Below are 24,360 nucleotides of genomic sequence, written 5' to 3'. Positions count from 1 at the left end.
TACTTGTAAGGCCACTCCTGCTGTTCACCTCCACAACATACCCACTCTGGGTGTGTGGCAATTACGAGTCCTCTAAAACATATTTTCAGCAATTAAAGTAATGCAGATGATTAGGAAACAAGCTCTGAAGCCTGTCAAAGACAAACATTAAGTTCTGTGCCTGCCTTTATGATTCAGTGTGAAATGCTGCCTCTTACTATCGGAAAATAATAAATTTGAGTGCTGTTTCTCACACTAGTGTTAACTTTGGCCACAAAATGTATTTGCTACCTGACACAAAAGAAAAAAAAATAAAAAGAAAAGACAAAAGGAAGAAAGGAGAAAAAAGGAAGAGCAAGCAGTTTCTTTAATCAAGGGAAGCTAGGCGTCTGGAAAATAAAACTATATTGTGCTAAAGACCAATGATGTCTCTAAAGGGGATGATTCTTTAATTGAGTTTCTGGATTTTCTGCTTCAAGGGAAGTAGACCCACATTATCATTCTTATCACAAATCTTTCTACAGAAATTAGAATAACATAAGGGAAAGACAGTGCTGTGACCATATTTGCAAAATCGTTACTAAAGAGCTTGGCAAGGCCCTGGTTTTGTTTTCTCCATTGGTACTGCCACTTTTTTGGCTAATACCATAAGGAAACAAGGTTTACGCGACTGTATAGGCTTACCCCTGCCTCAGTTTCCCTTCCCCAAGCCCCTTAGTAAGTTTGTAACTGGTTGGCCCATTTCAACCAAATTCGGACAAGGGAGGGAAACCTCCATAGCTGTGTCTGCACCTCAGAAGTCAGGAGGAGGTCCCAGCTCCCAGGTCCATACATGCCCTGCAACCTCATCCATTCCCATTTAATGCTAGCAAGGACAGAAGAAATCAATAGTTCTGACGTATCTTTCCTCTTTTTTTTTTTTTTCAAATCATTGACCACAGAGTTTATTATTTTTATTACGGCTTTTTATTTAGTAATGGCAAAGTTCATTTGTTCCCACTTTTCTACTTTTTTTAATCAAGTCTTTGACATACCAGGCTAACAAGAAACACCACTTTAAAGAAAACCCTTCATACGCTTCATCCCATCGCTCCTAGGGTTATTATTCCATGACATCCCTGTGAGCCAGCAGGTTACTCTCATGCTACGTAGTCTTTTCTAGAATCCAGTCTGAATACTCAGCAACGTTTGTGTAGACCCCCGGCTGCCTGGGGCGAGCGCAGCCTTCGCCCCAGCTGGTGATGCCCACCAGATACCAGACCTCCTCGTGCCTGCACGACAGTGGCCCTCCTGAATCTCCCTGTGTCACAGGAGAAAGACAGAGCAGGCAAGGAACACCTCTGGTCAGTACTTCTCTCTCAAAGCAAACCTTGATTAAAAGCAGCATCATTCAGCGTTAAAACCAGCATAAGTGCCCAGATTTCAATAACTTTCACTTAAGGCTAATTAACAGAGTACTGAAGCAGGTTTTCTGGTTTTGTAGTAAATTGACTTCTAAATTCTTTCCAGTCATTGCAAGTAATTTCCATGTCCTGTTAAGGTTCAGAACTACTGTGTTTTGTTGTGGGTTGTTTTTTTTTTAATTTATCTACATAGACATGATTGAAAACCTAATGACGACTACATGTGCAAGTGAGAAAATTAGTAAATTTGCCAATGTTTTCTCTTATGACCTTGGTTTTAGTACACAAACCTCAGTTCTCTTCATGGCTTATCTTGTTAGAGTGATCCTCCCCTGGATAAAACACATCTCTGTTTTCTTTTCCTATTCCTAATTGATCTTTCTCAACATAAGGTTCTATAGTGTAGCTGTTATGAGTTGTTGAGACAATAGCAAGTGTGCTGTTTTTATAAAACAGCATCTCCATATTCTGGTATACTGTAACAGATGAAGAACGCTGAATTGGTAAAAAGGAAAAATTACTTACCAGTTCCAAGTATTTTTATTCCTACGTAATCAATAGCAATCAGAGTAACAGTAACATTTTAACATAAAAATGTTGACTGTTGAATGCATAAAGTGAAAATACTGAATTTGGTAGAGAATTTAATCTTACTAATTGGGCTATTTTCTTCTTGCATAAATTAACTCAGAATATTTAAACTAATGTATGTGCATGAGTTTACACTCGAGCAGAGAATTTGGCTCACTGAAAACATGCTGTTGTGACATTTTCAATTCTAATAATGAACAGAAGCAATCTGCTCAAGTTGTTTTTAGCCTTCCATCCCCCGTGCATTTTAATAGCATTGCTTGCACCCTCCCTTCTGGTTTGTACACAGTGGATGCTTAAAAATAAGCTTTTATGTACTGTATTTCATGTCAAGAAATAAAAACATCATATAGGAAACCTGCTGTTATTGGAGAAATGCTTTGCAATACTGTATTTGCTCTCTTTGGATTTCTGATACTCGAAAGGAATACTGTTTTATTCCCTAAATGGGTGAGAGAGACACATATACACACACTCAGAGTTTCTTATCCATAGAATCTACCTCTAATGATTTCAATGTCACATAAGAAATGTTTGGCATATACCTTGATTTTCAGTACATTTGACATGCAAAAGCGACACATTAATCAGCAGTTCTATTTTTCTAACGGCAATTAAAAAGATAATTACAGTATTCCATTATATATTTGAACAAATGGTTGGAATATATAACTATATGCTACTTCTTTTCATTACCTTACAAGCATCCCTTCCACCTTCATCATAGCCAGCACAGACCACTTTGTCACCTATTCTGCGCTTCCGGTACCTTGCCTGGCATTCCTCTTTTGACATCAGGGGAACAGTAGCCTTCTGAAGAATATCTTCTACACGACCTATGTAGCAGGCGGTATCAACAGAGAAACGTTTGCCTCCAGCAAAATAAAATTTAAAAACTAGAAATCCCTATATAGTGATAGTACACAGTTGGAGGCCGCTGCTTTTAGAGTGTTGTTAGATGTTGATGACATTGTTTACTAACATGAAAAAGAAGAAAATCAATGTGAGTTGTCTGCTAACTTGAATGGTTTTATAATGTTTTATAACGCCTTTTTATGTCTCGTGGCTGGGCAACCTTCAAAACTCCCTTGTGATTTGCAGTGAATCCTCACATGAGGACGGCTTTCGGGACGTTGGCCCTTGGAACCTGTCCCCCCTAGTAAGAGCGTTGCTTTGTGTTAATGATTATTTCTTAGTCAGGTGTTACAATAGGTTTGGAATCTCCCAGCTGCCAAATCTGTGCTGCTCCATGCTCTGATAGTTTACAGGGTGGAGAAGTTTGCACATAGAGTTAATAAGAGTATTTGGGAGCAGCCTTTTCTTGGAAATTAACAGAAGAAATTAGCCTATATAACACTTCTCTGAATTTGTACAACTTCACATTGAACTCTAATCTTCAAATAGGGAGGTTCATAAAGGAAAGGACACTATTTAAATAGATGTGTGTACATATATACACAGAGAAATATTACACGTATAAAAATATAAATAAATACATTTAAAACCACACTTTGATAATTAACAGCTCTTTGGCCTACCTCCATGTAAAATCAGAGTTCAAATCCCATCTACTATCAAAACACAAAGGTCTTTGGCATTGTTTATAATAAACCTTCAGAATCATAAAGGCAACATACTTCAATCTCATATCTTTAAAGTCGTATGAATAAAATCATGTAAAAAAAAAAAAAAGCATGGTTTGGTGCAGACTGTAATTCAAAACCTCACGGTTCAGTGTTAAGTCTGTTTGCTTTTTTCAGCTGGGAGCATGCAAAAGAGAGCATTCCAGATATATACTGGCTTTTGCCAGTAGAATAAGCTAGAATCTAAGGAAATGTATTTGAGGGCTGTATAGGATATATTTAAGGTTGTATTCTTACATATTTTAAATTATTGAATCAAACAATTTATAAAATCTAATTTTTGTGTCAGAGCATGGAGTTACCAAATGATAATTTCATACATCTTTCATGTACATTTTATGATGTCTTAATAGAAGTAGATTCTAATTAAGAATTATATTACAGTGCTGACCAAATATCAATAATAGTAGCCAAGAACATAGCAGAATTTTATTTTAAAAAAGAAGGGGGGAGTCTTTAAAAAAAAAAAGGGGGAGGGGCGTTGGGCTTTTTTTTTTTTAGCCACATGAATTTTGCAAATACAAGAACTCACTGTGTAAATATTTATCTGTACCTTTTTCTTTTCTGTAACCCCATCCAACTACCCAACAGTCGGTATAAAGTATGTTAGCATCTTCTTTTGATGGCAGGCAAATAGGTAGTTGAAGATCTAAAACATGATTAAAAATAATAGTTTGACCAGAGGCAACTGCAACATTAAGGTTTTGTAGGCACCTACACGCCCCCTGACGATAGCTTCCGTGTTATGCTTTGTCCCTTATACTGTATATCGCTCTAGTCACATAAATAAAACCCACCCATCTTCTTTTCAGGGCCAACGGAATGAGATTCTCCTCAAACCCCAGTAACCGCGTGTAAAAGGAAGGCAGCCCAGGCACCACGCACTGCCGTACCAACGCCAGCCCTGTGTCGTCCCGCACATTTCAGAATTCCTCTGCGATGCACTACGTACCAGTAAAAGTCATAGGCTTATCGAGTTTCATTAAAGCAATGTCATATCCAGTCTGTGCGTATTTATACCGAGGGTGGACAATAATCTCTTCCACTTTGAAGAAGGGAGTATCCTCATTTATTTCTGATTGTTTTAAAATACCGGCATAAACACGCCAAACGTTGGGATTCTCAAGACTGAGGGAAAAAGATAAACAGTCAGTCTGCGGCAAAAGATTTGTGCTAATTTAGAGTTTGTGTGCAGGTGCCAATGTCTTCTGTTACTCCTGAGAGTACAGTGAACAGCACTGAGGTCATTCTTTCAATTTATTTTTTTTATTTCCACACTTAAAACAAGAAGAGGTTTGTTTTATCCGTTTCCTCCACTTCTTCCTCCCTCTGCTCCTCTTCCTATCCCCATTTTCAACCCTACATCAGTTTTTTCTCTCCTTTATGTACAGATTCCCATTGTCCCGATCTTTTATCCTCCTTCACTTTATGTTGCCTCTGTTTTCTCATTTTCTCTTCTCCTATTTTATACTTTTTTTTAACCTTCAAGCACCCAATGTAAGCCCTGAAGAAATACATGAGATTCTTTCCATTCTCTCCAACACAGCAGTGTTTCTAGTAACCAAAATAGGGTTGGAAATATAAATTCAAGTAGTATCCATTCGGACACTTTTTATGAAAATTAAACTACTCACCAAAATGAATGTAAATAGAGATTGGAAAATGTAATATCGTGAACCTGTTTGAAAAGTCCCAGTTAATCTTTATGACTTCAACTTTACTTTGAGTAAGTTTAAGGGATATTTCACTGTGATACTGCACCATCAAGGCAACCTAAAAATTTTGGTACATGCAATGAAGATACAAAATTTGTCCCAAATAAATTTTCCAACAGTTTTTGAACATTTTATACATGAATTCATAAATATCAGTTAGGCTTAATAATTTTCAATGAACGTAGTCTATTTTTTCAATTATTTTTAAAGCATTTTCCCTTCGCTTTTTATAATAGCGGTAACTTTTATATTGCATAACAGATAGAGAATGGTATTCTTTATATAGGATTTTTTAGAGGGTTTAACCACCTTTATAAGGTTTGTCACCAGAGGCAAAATATTGCCAATATTATTCCACGCTAAACCAGTAACGGGTAACATACTACATTGCTTGAGTAAAAGCGCCTGATTTCAGATCACAGTGCTGGGTCAACACACTCTCTGAAGCATATTATCCCTTATCTGTCCCTTCTCTCCTGCCAGACTGACGAAAAGCCTTACAATTTTCACTCTGTAAGTGACAGGATAACCTGCTTTACAGGTGGTGACAATCTAACATGGGAAGTTAATCACCTGCATGACAATTAAATCAGCTTTTCACAACACAGGTGATTTCATGACCCAAATCTGATGGTATTTTAATGGTCAGTAACACTATGGACTATACGCGTCAGTGCGAATGAGCAATGCCTTGGGTATTGGGTGCTCTAAATATAGTTCTTACAGCTGAAAACTGCATTAAAAATAAGGTATTAATTGACTGATTGATAGAATTTCTTAAAAAAAAAAACCCCAAAGCTGTTAAAAGAAAACCAGGACAACTGCAATCTGGATGTTTCACTTAATGCAGAAATAAGGGGTGGACCCCCACAGAGGTTTACTTCATGTCCTGGTCAAATAAATCAGCAAATAACTTGCTGAGCACCCTGCTGCTGAAGTTATCAGCTTAGTACCATTTCTGAAGTGCCACGGAGAAACCCTTTGAGATAAGTCATTTGAAGTTTATGAAATGGAATAACCTAGCAACACATTTTCCTTGATAGATGATATGGTATTACAGTAAGAAAAAGTATATATCGCGTGAGAATGTCTAAGTTTCTGTAGGTATCTGCTGTCTGCTTTAGAATTTCATCTTCTAGATGCATTAAAGTAATTTAGCATCAGTATTACAATACTACGTTACAAAGGGGCAAAGCATGGACTTCCTGTCGCATTAAGCATACAAGTTGCCTACCTGAAAACCTCACCTTTTGGTCATATTAAACCAGTTTATTTTATTCTAGTCCTCGTTTCTATTTTTCTGAAAGGTGGATCTCAACTCCTCTCCCACGCTGGATGAAATTTTTGTTTATGTTCGTACATTGACATTTTGGCCTCACCTCGCGACGCAGTGAGCAGCTGTAAGAATCCACCGGTTGCTGATGATGGAGCCCCCGCAGAGGTGTCTCTGACGGGACAACCTCACCTGCAAGCTCACTTGCCACGGCCACTCACCGGGGGAAGAGTCTGTCCCTCCCACGATCCTAATAGTTCTTGCAGAATGCTGCATACACACTACAGAAAGAATTCAAAACTGTGCTTAAAGATAATTTGCCCTTTTTCCACTTTTTTTTTTTTCCCCCTCCACTTTTTCAGAACACTCTTGAACTTCACGAGTGTTCCATTTGGACACTGCAACCAATACAATGCAACCAATTTTATCTTTTATTGTAAAAAAGGGAGGTTTTGGCTTCCTGTACTGAAATCAGTTAAGCACTGCCTCTTTTACATGAAAGTTTTACTCACCAGTACTGGCTTTTTTTTTACATAATCTTAGTGAATATCCCGAAATCCTTCCTGGCCCATGTACTATTTCCACTGGAGATCCGTTTGAGGACATTCTTAGGTGACACTCACACTTTCTGCCAAGGAATGAATGCAAAGAATCAGTTTGTACTTTTTATACAGAACACATACATTACCCCCTCCCCAAATCTGCGGGATGATTATTTCGGCAATCTTTGAACTATTTAAAAAATATATCTCACCGTTCCTCATTGCACGAATCTTGGAGGGGAAAGTAGGTAAAAAATTGGCAGCGGATCACGTCGGTGCAAACCTGCTGGCAGGCTCTGTGTCCTTTAGTATAAGTGACATTGAGTTCCTCTCCCAAAAAATTCATATGCATGTAAGTGCGAGAATTGCAGGCTGTAAGAATGAGTGCATTCCAAGCATCAGAAAGTCTGTTCATCTGATTAATTAAAAATTAGTATTTTTATTGTCGTTTATTGTTTACCGGGAAAGGATCTTCTGCAATTTAGGAGACTAAAGCCTGATACAGCATTTTCTTGCGATATAAGTGCCTCTGGTATCCCACTTGTTGATGTCTTCAGAAGGCAAAGATTTCTAAAATGAAATTTTTTTTATAATAACAAATCTGTTTTTACATCCTAAAATTGATTTTTTAGGTACTGGTAAGGGAAGGTTCTTCCTTAAATGTGTTTTTTCTCCCAAGTCTCTCTCCGAAAAAGTATTTCATTTGCAAATGCATTCACGACGTTCGCTATTTCACACTAAATCCCTAGAGAGGGCTTTAGTTGTTTTATGAAATAGCATATGACTGTACTACTAGAGATTGTATGGTATTTATATATACGTAGAAGAGGTGACTTTAGACGATGTGTGCCATCTCAGTTTTGCTTCTCTCTGAAATTCCTTTGAAACTTTATTCTTCTGTTTTGTGTGGTATGTACATTTTTAACTATTCTCACTACTGAAAAAAGGAAGCTCAATAGAAACATTTTTAAAGCTGTTAACCTTATCAAAAAATCTTTTCAAGTAGGTATCTTAATATTGCTAGAAAACCAGATGCCTCTTTTGATAATTTCGTAAAATGCAGCTTTAAACACTTAAGCAATCTCAAGGCTCACTGTCTCTGGTGTGTTTAACTCTCTTCAGAATAACACCAGATACGCACCTGCAACACTAAATCCCTGATTACACTGGAGAACAAATGAAATGCCCATAGGAAATTATAAACTTACGAATAAAAAAACCATAAAAAGCTGCGCTTTACTGAAAATAACCTTTTAACAAAAATTTCCATAAGAATGAGATAATAGTGGTTAAAAAAGACTGTGTGTTTTTGTTTTGGTTTTTTTTTTTTAAAAAAAACAACAAACTACTTAGAGAATTAAAGTTAGTTGTCATATTCACCTTTGGGATTCTATTTGCCATTCCCTGGTAAAGAACGTAAAGAACAAACACTTTGGAAAATATGTACAAATAGTTTGGCAGACAGAGATATCGGGAGTGAAAAAACCTGTAATATTCATTCCTGAAAATTCCTGATCTTCAAAAATGTCCATTTGGCAATCTGTGTAAAACAAGAACAGAATATCAAAATTCCAAAAACTTTATTATGTCATCAGAATATTAAGGTTTACAAATTATTCACATTTTCTGTCTTTTGTGACTGAAAAACCAGGAATATAACACTGCATTTTAACCAAAAAAATTTCTCAAGAACATTTTTGAGTGTGTAAACTCATGGAGAGGATTACTGCGGAGGGATAAGGTGGATATAAAGAAGAAGAGAAATGACATGTTAGAACACAGATTTGCTAATCTAATAGGGAAAGGTTTAAATTGGGAATAGTAGAGATCAGTGTAGAAATCCACAGTTAGGAATAAATCATGGTAATCTAGGCAAAGCCTAAAATAATTAAGGTAATGGTTATCATTAAGGGGATCATGGGAAGACTAGAAGAAAAATAATGGGATGATCCTCTTAACACTTTATTAAACACTATTTGAAAAGCAGGCAGAATAACCAGGAGTAATGTACAGCCTGCCCTCTGGCATGGCCAAAATAACATAAGGGAAGCTTGGCAGGATGATTCACACCACCAGACTCTGGATATATGAGTTACAGGAAGAACCGGCATGTTTAGAACAAGAAGAACAGGTTGCCTTCTCCAAAGATATACTTGAAGTCCTAGTTAAAAATCGCAGTAAAACAATAAAAAGAGGAAAAAGGGAAGCACGAGCATGGAGGATGTTCCTTGAGACTATCAAAGTGTAAAGACAGGAAAAACAGTGAAATGGTCCAATGCACAGGACCTGGTGGCAGCAGAGAACTTCAGCAGCTGAGAAAGTACAGCAGCCATGGACACTACCCAAGGAGTTGTAGAAACTCACTGTGGACATCTTACTACAGGAAGGCAAAAACAGTAAAAGGGAGAGGTGGAGCTTATTCTATGAGGTTATCAAAAAACATAAGCACGAACAGACAATAATACCGGGCAGTAATTACACAATAAGAACAGCAGTAAAAAAAAAAAAAAATAATAATCACAAGACTAGAAAATAAGGGTCAATTAACTCTGATAATTAATAGGTAAGATCCCATGTTAAGTGGAAAGAGCAATCAGGAGAATGGATAGTTTCTAAAGGAAATGACATTTAAAGCACAAATGTGGATCTAGAAGTTTAGGGAAGCTGACCCATGATCTCAATGATCACATTCAGTGATTGTTTGCTCAATATTCAATGACGTCCAGGAAGGTATTTGGTAAAAGGGCAGAGATATGGACAAATTGCTATGGATGCGAAATAGCATGTGTGCATAAGGACAAGATCAGAACGGCAAAGGCACAAATCGCAAGGCCAAATAGGAAGGAACAAACTTTTGAAAGAAAAATATGCAGTGCCACTCAACTAGCATTAAGAAAGGAGCTCAGGCTCTGCTCAGGGAAGAAGGAAAGCTAATGGTAAAAGACACAAGAAAGCCTAAAGAGCTACCTTTTTTTTTTTTTCCTCTCTTCTTCATGAAACCAATTGCAGTTAAGGGATCAACATTAGCATTACTGAGCAGAGGGAAGAGGGCATGGTAGAACAGGAAACAGAGAAATCCCATAATATCGAGGATTTCAGTGGTCTTCGAACCTGACTGAAGCAATCTCAAAGTTTCATGATAGAATTTAGCTTTTTGGTGTTCACAGAGGGTGCTGTGATTTCAAAAGCTTTGAAAGGTGAAGCATATATTTTTAAAATTATGATACTGGAATGTATACAGTGTAGGACTAGTCAGCCCAAGTACAGTCAGAAAAAAACTACAACAAATATTCAAATAAACCTATTTCAAATATTTACAACACAACAAGGCAGAAGCTGGTACTGAGATTTTATGACTACTTTTGACAAATCTCTGTCTGGACAGGTATAGCTGATCTTTCTTGGGTTGGGACAGATGACCTCCTTAGGTGACCTCTAGATAGCAATAGCATGGAAGTCTAGGCTTCCATGATGCCATGATTTATTCCTTCTCTCTCTTTCCTCTTGCCTTTCTTGCAAGGTAGACGGGTAGAAACAAGATTGACCTTCACATGCTTGCAGAAATTTTGATTTAAGTTGTGATGGATCATTACAGCCATGTCATCACTGTCATAAACCATAAATATATTTGATAAAGTCTCAACTGGCTTTTGATATTTCTTAATATTTTTTTTTACTTAAAATCGTATTGGGTTTGCATATGCTACAGTCCCCTCATTCTTCTCAAAGTCTGTGGGCAGGATCCTCTTGAGTACTGTGATTTTTCTGCTAGCCATGAATATGTGTCTTCTAGTATATCTTAATGCAAGAGTTTGGAAAAATAAAATTCTTCCCTCCATTCTCTCTCGTACACCTAGCGAGGGAATAGCTGAATTGATTTCTTCTCTTTACAAAACTTTTTTTCCTTTTTTTATTCTTCACACTTCATTTTTCTTACTTAACAAGTATCTCCATTGTTAAGATCTGAACAAAACAACTTTTTCAAGAGTTTCCAAAGATTATTCCCACATTAGGACTAGTACAGTCTGAAGAAAATGTACTGATATAGAAAAAAAGATGCAGTCTCTACAAAGTGTGATTTATATAGGAAAACTATGTTATCTTAAAATAAGGCTATATGGAAGCAGAGTATCATCGCTATTAAGAAGGGAGAATACCAGACAGTAAGACAAGGTTAATAGAGATTTAAAAAAAAAAAAAAAAAAGAAAAAAAAAAGAAAAAAGAAAAGAAAGATGTTTCAATTGAGAATAAGAAGGTATAATGCACACTGTTTGATCTCACACTCCGGAGAGTTTTGCCTTACTAATGATTGCAGGAACAAGCACAGACACTGCTTTCATCACAAGACACCCACAGAACACAGAATAGGTCCCTTCATATTGGCCAGTTGTGTGAGGAAGCTGCAGGCCTTCATTAAAAATTTCTAAGTGCATACACAGTATACAAACAGAATTCAGAAAGCTTTATATTCCTCCTGATCTCTGACTTTGATGGGATTTTCTCTTCCATTTTTGTATCCACAGTACAAAGATAACATGGAATTTCATCAAACTAATCTTACAAAAGAATTCTTTAGATCTTCAAAGCAGGCAACTGTTTTTGTAAGACAAATAATCAAATGGAAAAATTAGAAAGATCTGAACCTCCTTTTTGCCTGAGAGTACGAACTGTATTTGCAAGAGTAAGTTTATACTAGAATTCTTTTACATAATGAAACACATCAGAGAGATACTGCACCTCCTCATCCATAACCTTTAAATCTAAACCGAATCGACAGAGATTTTTAATAGTTACCTATTTCAGAAAGCTGGCATGGCTTTAAAGAGAATCCAGACACAACCTCATCAAGCACCTTTATGCTGGTTGGAGTTCCTACACTGGTATGTTTCAAGAAGCATTTTTTACTGAGCGACAAAGAATAAAGAAAGTGGTAAGACAACAGGCCATCTTCCTTGGTCTACACCACCCTCCTGGCCCCATAATTCCCACCATGGTGCGTGTTCTGGCCACGGGCCAGAGCAGTCTCAAATCTGCAGGACAATCTTCAAATGAGGAACAGAGCTAGCTGAACAATGTTTAATTTGTAAAATTGAGCCGATTAATGGCTCAAAAAGAGTCCTATTACAAATGAAATAATTTCTCCGGCTGCTCTGATGATGCTATTTTCAGACCAATAAGCAGAGTAAGATTTAACAGAGCAAGATGCTGCACACCTACCGATATCATTTGCATTTCAATATCTCCAAAAGATCATTGATATTTTTTTTCAGTGCTGTGATAATCAAGTTTCTCTTTCTCAAGGATGGACATATGAAAGCTAATTTACTACAGACCTTTTCCCATATGTAAGTTTGAATAAACATTGCAAGGATGACAAATCAAGGAAAAAATATTTCCCTGAACAAATTCTCTCACCTTAGATTGCTCTGAGATTTACTCTACTAAAACACAGTGCTGTCCAAGGAGAGGGATCAAACCTGTATTTACCGAAAGCTTGAATTGTGAAATGTTTCTGAGGCATACGTGAAAAAATGACAATGGTTGTTATTGGTACATCTTTTTTGACACTGTTGATAGCTGTCAGCTGTAGCAACATCATAAATTTTCCCTTCCATATCCAGTCCTACGTGGACATCTGGGCTGCAAGCTGTGAAAAAAGAGACACCAAGTCTTGTAAACATGCTTCTATTGTTGTCCCCAGCCTGCACCCCAAACTGACCAAAAGATAGCACCTCATATGATACAACCCTCATAATCCAGATTCCACACCCCATGCTCACTTCAGTTACATCATACTTCATGTATACTTGTAGTAACAAAATCTGAAGTGTAGGTGTAGTATAGTACTGTGGAGGAAAAAAAAACTGGCAGACTTTGACAGTGCCTCTGCCTGCGTGAGAGAGCAGCTCTAACCACCACGGCTGAGCCCATGGAGACATTTATCAAAGCAAGAACTCAGGATTAAGGCTAAAACATAATTTCCCATTTCCAAATTAAATGAGCAGTTCAAAAGGCAGATTCTGTCCTCATAAGCATCAGACATCTCCCATTTGAGTCAGAAGACTGAATTCACACTCCACAGAGGGAGAATGATGACTGTGGGGTGTGGAACAGCTTTTCCCCGTGCAGGATGCAGGTTTTCATAGAAACTTAGAATGGTTTGTGTTGGAAGAGACTTTCAAGATCACCTAGTTCCCCCCTCCCCTGCCATGGGCAGGGACACCTCCCACTAGACCAGGTTGCCCAACACCCCATCCAACCTGGCCTTGAAGTTGTGCCTCGTGGTGAGTGGAGTTTCTTCACAGAACAAGGGTCAGCCAATCATTGATGGGTTTTTTAAACATATACAGGTAGATTTTCATTATAGTGACATTAGCCTGGTTCTACAGTAATTCCAGTGATATCAATTAGTCTATATAGCATAAGGAATAACATCCCACTGAAATTTCTTTTGCTGGGCCAAAGCTACTCCAATACAACTGTGACAGGACACTTGCAGGAAAGGGCTTTTAAAAGTCCTGACTGCTCTGAAAGGCAAGAGGAAATCAAAGGGAAACACAGCTCTTTTGTCAATAGCTGCAATGCAGAACTTGCATGAATTATGATCCATTTAGCCCTGGCATATTGAGGTGCTACACCAATAAAACTAAACAATTAGCCTGACACCCATGAGACACTATTTGGCCTCAAACCAGGGACTGAATAAACATATTCTTCCTTATTCTTTTTTTTCTGCAGTACCATGATACGTTTAAAGCTGTTCTCCTTGTTAATGAAATCATTATGATGGTACAAGTTTAAAACACATTTAAAACAACACATTTAATAGACTTTAAACGTGCCTGCTGATAACTCCCAGGTATGGCATGCCAACAGTGACTCTGTGCATCGCACACACAATAAATTAAGCCGCTAATAAATTATTACAGAGAATCATGAAAGTAGCAACGTCACCGTGACTGTGCACGTCTGCCTTGCTGGGCATCTGCTCCTCAAAGGTAGAAGAAGGGTCACACATGCCTTACGAGCAGCTTGCTGGAGGGGAATTGTACTAGCAAATTAATCTTTAGAACCAGAGTTATCAGTGAAAGTGTGTGCTCCCTTCTGCCTCTAGCAAAAGAAGCAGTGATTGGAGAACCATAATTTCCATGTTGCCTCATCTGGGGAGCCTCGGCTGTGGACATTTGGGGCTGAAGTGGAAGATTTTGTCAGCCGTCTTTGAAAGAGATCTGGCAAAGATCTTACAAATCACTGCTTGGCTGCTTCCCTAATTCTATTCCTGTTTTCAAAATGCTAATTTTCTAACATCTGCTACATGATACAGAGCCTAACATTCATACACCTCAATAACCATATCTTACCACTAATTTGGATGTCACACTGTTTTAAGGAATGTCCAGAGATAGCTCCTTCCATATCCACTTTCGGCAGCATTTCTGTAGCACTGTCTTTTAAGTAGCAGGAAAACCTGTGTTTCAAAAGGCAGCAGTTCACAGCTTTTGCAGTACAACACAGTCCTTCCTGATTGTTTCTCGGGTGAAAGGCAAGCTGTCCAACATCCCTCAACATTAAAATTTAGACAAGTGCAACTTGGGAGAACGATAGGGTAGAGCTGCACCTGCTTTGTTGGCACCAGCGCATTGGGTGGCAGATGAGAATACAGTGTTAGTGGGAGCTCCAAGAGGTCTCATTAAAACAAGAAGCACAGCGCAGGGTTTGGGGGACAGAAACCTACTGGGCATAGAGAGGGGAGACAGCCTTATCCTCTTATGCTACTGACATCCTTAATTGTGAGAAAAATATGCTTTGGGGTGAGGGGCAGGCAGTAGAGGGAACCATTGGAGATGCAAGATTGTCCCTCAACAATAAATACATGGTACGGAGAAAAGATGCACAGTCGGTTCTGTTTCCTTGGAAGGGTTGGTATGCGAGCGCAAATGGTTGGGCATGGTCAAATTTAATCTTTCGAATTTAAGCAAATATTCTCTTAGATCACCAGTTTTAAAGATAAATTACATTGTTTTCCATGGCAACCCTGTCACCTTCCCTGTGTGACCGTGTTCTGTCAAAACATTACCGAGTTCCTAAAATTATCACAGGAGACCAGCAAAAGCCACACAAACTTGAACATTTTACCTTTTTGCAGGATCTTCAGTCCATGCCGCAGGCAAATAGGTGAAGAGCAGACAGGTAGGATGGTAAGTACACACTACTTGGCAGTAATTGGCACTTGGTGTAAAAACCGTAGCAAGGTCTCCTCCTTGGAAATATGTATTTTCATAGATCTGAGTCACACATTCTGATATGGAATAACAAAATGCGTAAGTTATTAGAGATGGGAGCGTGCACAGTTCACCAGGAGAGGCTGAAGCAACATCTCACTCCTCTTTGTCATTGACCTTGCTTTGAAGACCGTCCTTTGGCAGGGGAAGAGGGTGAGTATCACAATTCCTCTGAGAGTCTCATCTTTGCTCTCCAGCAGAAATAAAACTCTCTGGGGTGTCTCCCCCTGTTTCCTGCCTCATACTTGATGCTGGAGTAGGGCAGCGTGAGAGGAGGCAGGAGCCCAAGCAGCAGCACAGGCCCCAAGGCACATCTGCAGGGCAAAGAGAGAAGGGACCTACTCATGGCAGGTCTTAGGAGTGGCATCTTCCAAGGCAGACCAGTACAGAGCACCATAAAGAGGAAAACCAAACGAAGGAAGTGCAGAGATCAAAAAGAGCTAGAAACTTGTATGTGAAGGCAGTCCTATTGTGTTTAGGGATACTCTGAGGCCAGATTCACAGCTGATGCCACTGTCCATAGTTCCACAGGATTTTATAAACCTTCTGCTCACTCACAATCCACCTCAAACCTCGTCTGACTTGCTTCACAACAAAGAAAATACAGATGCAGGAACTGTCCAGAATAAAGAGCTCGACTACCACCTCGCATCTGCAGGAACTCATCAATCCCATATTGGACTCTCTGGAACGAAACCCACTCACCCTGCAGAGCCACTCAATGAAGATACCTAAGTAGCATAGAATCATAGAATGGTTTGGGTTGGAAGAGACCTTAAAGATCACCAAGTTCCAACCCCCCGTCATGGGCAGGGACACCTCCCACCAGACCAGGTTGCTCAAAGTCCCATCTAGACTGGTCTTGAACACTTCCAATTACTCTTAAATCTTCTATTTAGGAGAGCAATCATTTGTGCACTGGGTTTTTAACACAACACAGATGCAACCAGCACACTGCGGCCTAGACTCATCCAGGCCATCAGCTGTTATCCTGGTCTCTACGCAGCCATATACTACCCCGATGACCATCTTTCAAAGTGAAGGCATTGGGAAGATCTCCGTGTTAAAACACACAAGAAGGATGGCTTTGCAGAGGAGCCCACTCTCTTCTTGTATTTTACCCTCCAAATGGGTAGCAAATCAGCAAATATGCCAACATTTGTGCCTACAAAAGTGCTTTTTCTTAGCTAAAAGATAAAGCGAAAATACTGTATTTTTACAGAATGGGAGGAAATCCAACAGAATTTTTTTTATCTAGCTGCTTAATTTGTTACTATAGAGCTATCATGCTGTATCAAAAGCTATTTAAAATGAAAACAAATAGAGCTATCATAGTGGATTTTACAGTCTTAAAATATTACAAGTGGATTTTTTTTGTTAATGTGATTATAGGCAATACTTAGGGAATTCTATGTTTCCTGCACATAGGCAAAATATATAAATTACCAAAAAAAAGGAAGAAGTAAGGAACCATTAGACATATGTGCAAGAGATGTTAATATCTAAAGTTAATTTCTTGTTAATACAAAATTTGTACTTTATAAACACCCAGAATTTTCTGGTGTATATACTTTCAGGAGCTTTCTCTAAAAAAATTGGTATTTCTTATTCTCACTAGAGTTCCTTTGCCCAACTTTGCCATTAACAGAAAGCATTGCTATTACTTAGAACACTCTAAGTGAATTCTAAAGCCAACATGGAAAGATTAGCTTTATCAGACATTTTGGATCTTATTTACCTTCTTCTAGTGTAAATTAACACACCAAAAAAATTGATTTATTCCCTAAAATGATGTACCATGTAAAATTATGCTGGTTCTGAATATTTTAATTTAATAAAAATGTTTCCTAGGCCTCAGAAATGTTGCAAGATTTTAGTTTTGCTGAAACTGAGATCCATGTAAAACATTTCTTAAATAATACCACATTTATCAAACAGATTTTGCTAAAAAGCTGTGTTACCTCATTGTCCTCTAAGAAAACAGTTAATACATTACTGAGCATAAACCTGCGTTAGGTCTTAGTTATAATTTATCAGCACAGGGAACTTCAGGGAAACGCAATGCAATTTTTGTAGTCTGACTTTTGCTAACTGAACAAAGTAAATCATTAACACAGACTGACACTGAAAAACGTACACAACCACTAATTTTCCAGCATATCAAGAGAATTCTAAAAAAAATCATTTACAATAAAACAACTGGTTCTGGGGTTATTCACACTTACTGCAGTAGTCTTTAAAGCCCCTCTGAGTTACCCAAATGTAACACAGCATTGAGACAGCGCTCTCAGGACCAGACTGCAGCTACTCGTCATCTCCCCTTCTAGAAAAGGTGTGTTACTGTGTGTGCCTGTCTTAGGAATTATATATTCACTTACCACTGTAAACGGAAGCAAGTAAGAAAATGAAATAAAAAGTCTGATAAATCCAAATCATCCTAAAAAACACAAAATCATTCTTTAGGATATGTTTAATAAAGGGTGTATAATTAGTTTTACAAGGTACTGCAAAGCATATTAGTGAATGATTTACACGTGCACTGTTACACCATTAACTCAAACAGAGAATTACAAATTACAGCTGCGATATGCAGTTATGGCATATATATAAAGTAATACGAAAGAGCAACAAAAGTTTTGTCCTTTACTTATTGTTGCAAAAAGCAATAAAGCGTATAAGCACTTAGAGAATTTCTGCTTTGTTTTACAGAAGTCTATTTATTCTTGCTTAGACTGGGAGCTATATTCCATCAAAATGTCATTGTTAATCCTGACGCTGTCCTTGTAGTTAAGTGGATGCTATTATCAACGTAGCAAACAAATGACTCGACCTCACTGCTTCTGGTACTTTATATGAATTTTAAAACATTTCTTTTTTTTTTTTTCCCTAAATGCAACAACTTAAGCATTGAAAGAATCAAATAAATTAACCGCATAACACAATCCATAAACAGATCGATACTGTCTTGTTGCTATGAAAACCTTTCACTGAATATCAATAGCAATAATGATTACATACCTGAACATACAGTAGGTCTGGATAAATGGATAAGGTTTATGCTCTACAAAAACAAAAAAAAAACCCAAAAAATAAACCCAGAAGTCAACAGTTTGTGTTAAATATTACTGTGCCTGCAATGCTAACTTATCTTTAATATTTACTTTGAATGGGTGCTCTTTCTGTCAATATTGTTACTGACCTTGGGCCACACTTTCAGTGCATACATCGTCCAGATTGCACTGAAATTGATACCCAGGGTTTACACCAGCTCAGCATCTGCCTCTTGATGGCATTTTAAAATGAAAGAATCATAGAATGGTTTGGGTTGGAAGCAACCTTAAAGACCATCTAGTTCCAACCCCCCTGCCATGGGCAGGGACACCTCCCACCAGCCCAGGTTGCTCCAAGCCCCATCCAACCTGGCCTTGAACCCCTCCAGGGATGGGGCAGCCACAGCTTCTCTGGGCAACCTGGGACAGTGCCTCACCGCCCTCAGAGTGAAAAATCTCTTCCTAATATCTAGTCTAAATCTTCCCTCTTTTAATTTGAAGCTCTTAGCCCTTGTCCTATTGCAACAGGCCCTGCTAAAAAGATTGTCCCTCTCTTTCCTGTTGGCCCCCTGTAGGTACTGGAAAGGGCCATAAGGTCTCCCCAGAGCCTTCTCTTCTCCAAGCTGGACAACCCCAACTCTCTCAGCCTGTCCTTATATCAGAGGTGATCCAACCCTTTGATCATCATCACGGTCTCCTCTGGACCCGTTACAACAGGTCCATGTCCTTTTTGTGTTGGGGGCCTCAGAGCCGGACACGGTACTGCAGGTGGGGTCTCACCAGAGCAGAGCAGTGGGGCAGAATCACCTCCCTCACCCTGCTCGCCACTGGCGAATTCCTCCTTCAGAACAGCCAGCATATCTCCTACTAGCACAAGAAACCAGAAACAAGGAATGAGATTCATCTCAAGAGTTAATCCTGAGCTGGGGGCAGGGTGGAAATCCACATGAAATCAGTAAGACTAATGACTCAGACCCGAGTAAATGACACCATTATGAAACTACCGTAACTGAGGACAGAATCATTACCTGTGTTTTACTGTTACCCCATTTTCTTGAGGCATTCCCTTGGCAAATGTATCCAGATATTTCCTCCAGCTACGTATTCTGTGCTCTGTTTTCTTTAACACCAGTTCAAGTTCCTATTCTGCCTTTTCAACACACTGCAGAAATTATCCTGTCTGTATCTTCGAAGTAGGTTTACTGTGGCCCTTTCTACACTCCTATTTTGTTGTTGGATGCAACTAATAAGCCAGAAAAAAAAAATAAATTTGCAGATATGTGAACTGTAAATGCAACAATAAGTCAAACTTAATTTACAGTTGATCTGAATCACTTGCTTTGATTTGCACAATTGTTTTTAACTTGTGTAACCAAAGCAAAATACATTTCAAAACAAAAAAAAATATCTTTCAAATCTTTAAAAAAAAAAACAAAAACAAAGTGTTTCATTTCATAGTGAAATTGCCAAAGGGACAACTCTTCCCTCCTCCCCTTTCTTTTTCTGCTTTTCTTTTAGATTGAATATGCTGGAAAGACAAATACATGTGTCCTACTTAAAAAAAATACCTAAATCAAAACATTTCACCCAGCTGTGACCCTTTTGAACATCCTGGTGATTGGCATGACTTCTCCAGGACTTCTGTGCCAGCAGGGTCTCTGAATCCTCCTTACAGGGGAAAAACTGTCTCAAAGAAAGTCCTACATACTCTCCCGTGCATCAATGTGCTTTGCCCTGATGTGCTTGTAGGAGAGGACTCAGATCTTTTCAGTACAGCACCTTTTTATGTGCTCTCTTCTGTTTTAAGCGTGTAACAGCGACAAGGGAGAGCTCTGAAAGGCTTTACTGCGAAACACATTGATTATTCCTGTAACATGAAGTGTTTTGAGACCAGGATGCCTGTACAGCTCTGACCTTCAGCTCGGAAGAGGAGATTTTCCATCAGCCGCGGGGTGTAGAGGTATCATGGGGTTACAGCTACAGGATAGCACGCTATCCCCAGCCAACATCACAGAAGCCTTTCAGTGTAACCTCAGATATGTCACTTAGTCTCTCTTTTCTCATCTATAAAATGATGATAAGCCTTTACACTTCTGGAAAAATTATCACCTTTACTTCAAATTATAGAATTTTCTTACTCCTGAAAGCAATCACAAAAACTATCATGTATAAGAATATATATAAACAAAACAAGCTGAACTTATACACTTTTCTGTTGTTCAACCTGCATAGTATTCAATTAAAGTAATTATAATAAAATAAAATAAAAATAATATAATCCAATATCCGTATTTTAGAAATTTGTCTCGGCAAAAGGAGTCTTTTGGTGATGGTTGTTTCATAAGCAAACTACTGGGGGGGGGGGAAAGAAAAAACAAACTTTCTTGAATCCTCAAAATTATATATCACACTCCTACCAAAAAGCATACATCATTTTAACTACATCTACATGGGCATCACTTGGCATTGATGGTGAAGCTGAGCAATAAGGCAGCAATGCTATTCAAAGAGAATCATAATGATCACGCTCACTTCACAAAATAAATGCATTCTCTTTCAGGGGGCTGCTACTCACACAACAAATGCTCCCCTGGTTACACTGCTGCACTCTTGCTCAAATCAACAGAGTTGTACTTCTGTACAAAGAAAAGGATGGGTTACAAACTCTACGTTCCTGAATGAATTATTGTTTGTTATAGTCTAGGACATATTTTATATAGGACAAACTATAAATTATGCTGAGGCAAACTCTCAACTGGCATCAGTTTACCGAGATTCACGGAAATCAAAAAAGAGGTTACATGATTTATACCAGGAGAGGAGCTAGAAATTTGAAGTGCATGGAGTACCAAGTACCACCAAATACTCCTCAGGCTCATAAGGCTCCACGTAAGGTTACTGTTGTCTGAATTCCTTCCTGGTGTTCATTTAGCTTCCAGTAATATTCTGGCAACTAGCCTGGGATATGGTAATGAAGAGTTAGTAACTCGGATGGCAGGGTTAAAAGAAGAGCTCATCAAAATATTTTAACAGAATTGAAACATTTTCAATGGTACAAGTACAAAATTTAGATGAATCATCTGAAACAAAATGGAGCGCTTGCTTCTGTTTTGACTCTGTTTCATTGGGATTTGGTATTTAAAAAAAAAAAAAAAGTCCCCAAACTGCTTTAGACTAAGCTGTCAGCAAGTTCTTTAAGACTAAATCTCCCTGGCAGTGCAACCGCCTGCTAGCTTGATACGGCCTTCTGCTGACTGCCAATGGGACTTATGGAAAATCTTGTTCATCTGCAAAGGTAGCAGGAATTACTAAATCATTTCACTTCAGGAAAAGAATGACTGGACACTAGTCTGGTCTGATTTAGGTCTAATTCTGCCTGCCAAGACAAAATCCCACATTTCTTAAGGCAACCCTCTTCAAAAAGCAGCTTCATCACAGGACAGGATCTACTCTCTATGATAAGACACCCCCCAGTTGTGACACGGAACAAGAGGAAAAGCATCTCCGAGAGAACGAGGGAAGGTGCCAGTAAGAGAGGAACAACATAATTTCTCATTTTGATATGGCTTTGTGGACATCCAAAGTATGAGACACCAAGCTGCGTGGTGTGGTTGACACACCTGCAGGACAAGATGCCATCCAGAGGGACCTGGTCAGGCTCAAGAAGTGGGCCTGTGTGAACCTCATGAGGTTGAATGAGGCCAAGCGCAGGGTCCTGCACATGGGTCAGGGCAACTCCCGGTATCAATGGAGGGATGGAGGGACTGAGAGCAGCCCTGCCAAGAAGGACTTGGGGTAACTGGTGGGTGAAAAGCTGGACATGAGCCGGCAGTGTGCGCTCCCAGCCCAGAAAGCCAACCCCATCCCAGGCTGCATCCCCAGCAGCGTGGCCAGCAGGGCAAGGGAGGGGGTTCTGCCCCCCCTGCAGTGCTGCCTCCAGCTCTGGGGACCCCTACATAAGCAGGACATGGACCTGTTGGAACAGGGCCAGAGGAGGCCACGAAGATAGTTCGAGAGCTGGAGCCCCTCTGCTGTGAGGACAGGCTGAGAGAGTTGGGGTTGTTCAGCCTGGAGAAGAGAAGGCTCCAGGGAGACCTTATCATGGCCTTTCGGTACCTAAAGGGGGCTTGTAAGAAAGCTGGGGAGGGACTCTTTATCAGGGCCTGTTGTGACAGGACAAGGTAGAACGGTTTTAAATTAAAAGAGGGTAGATTTTTTACTAGATTTAAGGAAGAAATTTTTTACGCTGATGGTGGTGAAGCACTGGTACAGGTGGCTCAGAGGGGTGGCAGATGTCCCATCCCTGGAAACATTTCAGGTCAGGTTGGAGGGGCCTCTGAGCAACCTGATCTAGTTGAAGATGTCCCTGCTCATTGCAGGGGGGTTGGACTCGATGGCCTTTAAAGGTCCCTTCCAATCCAAACCATTCTATGATTCTATTCTCTGTGTATCCTTAATTCTGCATAGTTATCATTATTTATATGACAAAAGATAGAGTGAAATACCAAATTCTGCTAAAAGAAGTTCTACACACAGGTGTTTGTCTTTTGCGACATGAGGATTAAATACGAGAAGGCACATGGATGTCTAGTTAGCCACCACAAATCCACCTCCTGCATGTGTCCCAAATATGCAGCTTTCAGAGCCCAAAAAACAGTTTGTGTCAAGGTGACTGGAAATCTCCAGTGTCTCTGAGGTAGCCCTGGAGGCACTTTCAAGCAGCGCTACCCAAGAGATCACACATAGGGTTTGTCAATTTTCTTTATAACAGCCGTAAACCACGATCCAGAAACATTCACACACTCTTTTGGTGGCATCCCAGTAGAAAGTTGTGCCCTTTCTGTCACCATACAAAAGGGCTCTTTACAGGACACAAGGCTATGAACTTCTTAGAACAAGGCAACTGTACTTCTAAAACACAGCCAGCACCAACGCATGAGTAGCATCATTGAGATGACCCTATATGAACCATTACTCAGGAGTAATATTTGGATTTAGACTTCAGCCATTATCTTGAGGTCTAAGCATCAGCAGATACCTAGCCAACAGAATAAAATCCTTAACAGCTCCTATGTACAAGTACGTTTTATTACACAATATTCTATTGTCCCACTACTTTATCAGGAAAACTGGCAAGGCTGCACTGCATTCCTAAGTTCTACAGGGTTAAAAAAAAAAAAATAAAAAAAAATAATTAAAAAAAAGAAAAGAAAAAGGGGTTGTTGCTGACCATAACCAACAACACACCACATGACTCAGTTTAATAAAAGCATACACTCTACGCAGCGCAAGGTATCTAACACCTACCCTGCAGGCACAAAGTTCCTGTTCTTTCAGTATTGATTTCCTCGATATTTATTTCCTTAACAGTCTCAGCTTGCTTCAGAATCAGTTTTCACAACAAAAGGTGAGAGGTTACCACCTTTTCAGAACAGCTCTGAACACAGAGACTAGGTGATTACATCAGTGCTCATCTTGGCAAAGACAGTATGTGCACCATTAAATGGGGATTTTCTGCTTTGGTAACCCTGTGCCAACATTTGAGCCCATGCACTTTTACCAATGAGTTCCTTATTACAGGTTTATCCAGTTTTTGTCTCAATTATTTTTCTTGTTCCCACCAGAGACTATAAAGAGATTACCATTCACAGACAATTATATGAGAAGAGTATTGAACAAAACCAAAGCGCAAGCAAAACTGCTGTTAAAGACAGATGTTGCAAAAATGCTGTTATAGACAGATGTTACAAAAACGATCTCCTTATGGAGAGAATTGTTATAGTTTGGTCAATTTTAAAAACTGTTTCCACAAAATATATCCCACAGAAGAAAAAGAATTAATATTAGTTTTAATTTGCCTCAAAAGTCCTCAGCTTAAGGA

The 24,360-nt window shown here is 39.0% G+C and overlaps 1 protein-coding gene across 1 annotated transcript; it reads right to left on the bottom strand.

Moving 5' to 3' along the window:
• Positions 1 to 1,123: 1,123 nt before the first annotated feature.
• LOC104285446 (coagulation factor XI-like) lies at positions 1,124 to 17,865 on the bottom strand. Its single transcript, XM_009883903.1, has 14 exons — positions 17,808 to 17,865; positions 15,284 to 15,446; positions 14,509 to 14,615; positions 12,635 to 12,794; positions 11,942 to 12,051; positions 8,527 to 8,686; positions 7,607 to 7,716; positions 7,359 to 7,518; positions 7,117 to 7,232; positions 6,711 to 6,885; positions 4,569 to 4,744; positions 4,170 to 4,265; positions 2,670 to 2,809; positions 1,124 to 1,279 (listed from the first exon to the last, which is right to left on the bottom strand). The coding sequence occupies exons 1-14, from the start codon at positions 17,863 to 17,865 to the stop codon at positions 1,124 to 1,126; spliced, it is 1,887 nt and encodes a 628-aa protein (XP_009882205.1).
• Positions 17,866 to 24,360: the final 6,495 nt, after the last annotated feature.

Source organism: Charadrius vociferus, unplaced genomic scaffold, assembly GCF_000708025.1.
Source record: "Charadrius vociferus isolate BGI_N301 unplaced genomic scaffold, ASM70802v2 scaffold514, whole genome shotgun sequence".
In the NCBI taxonomy this organism is placed as follows: Eukaryota; Metazoa; Chordata; class Aves; order Charadriiformes; family Charadriidae; genus Charadrius; species Charadrius vociferus.
Note: the sequence above shows the minus strand (reverse complement) of the source record. Positions and strands in the feature narration are given on the sequence as shown.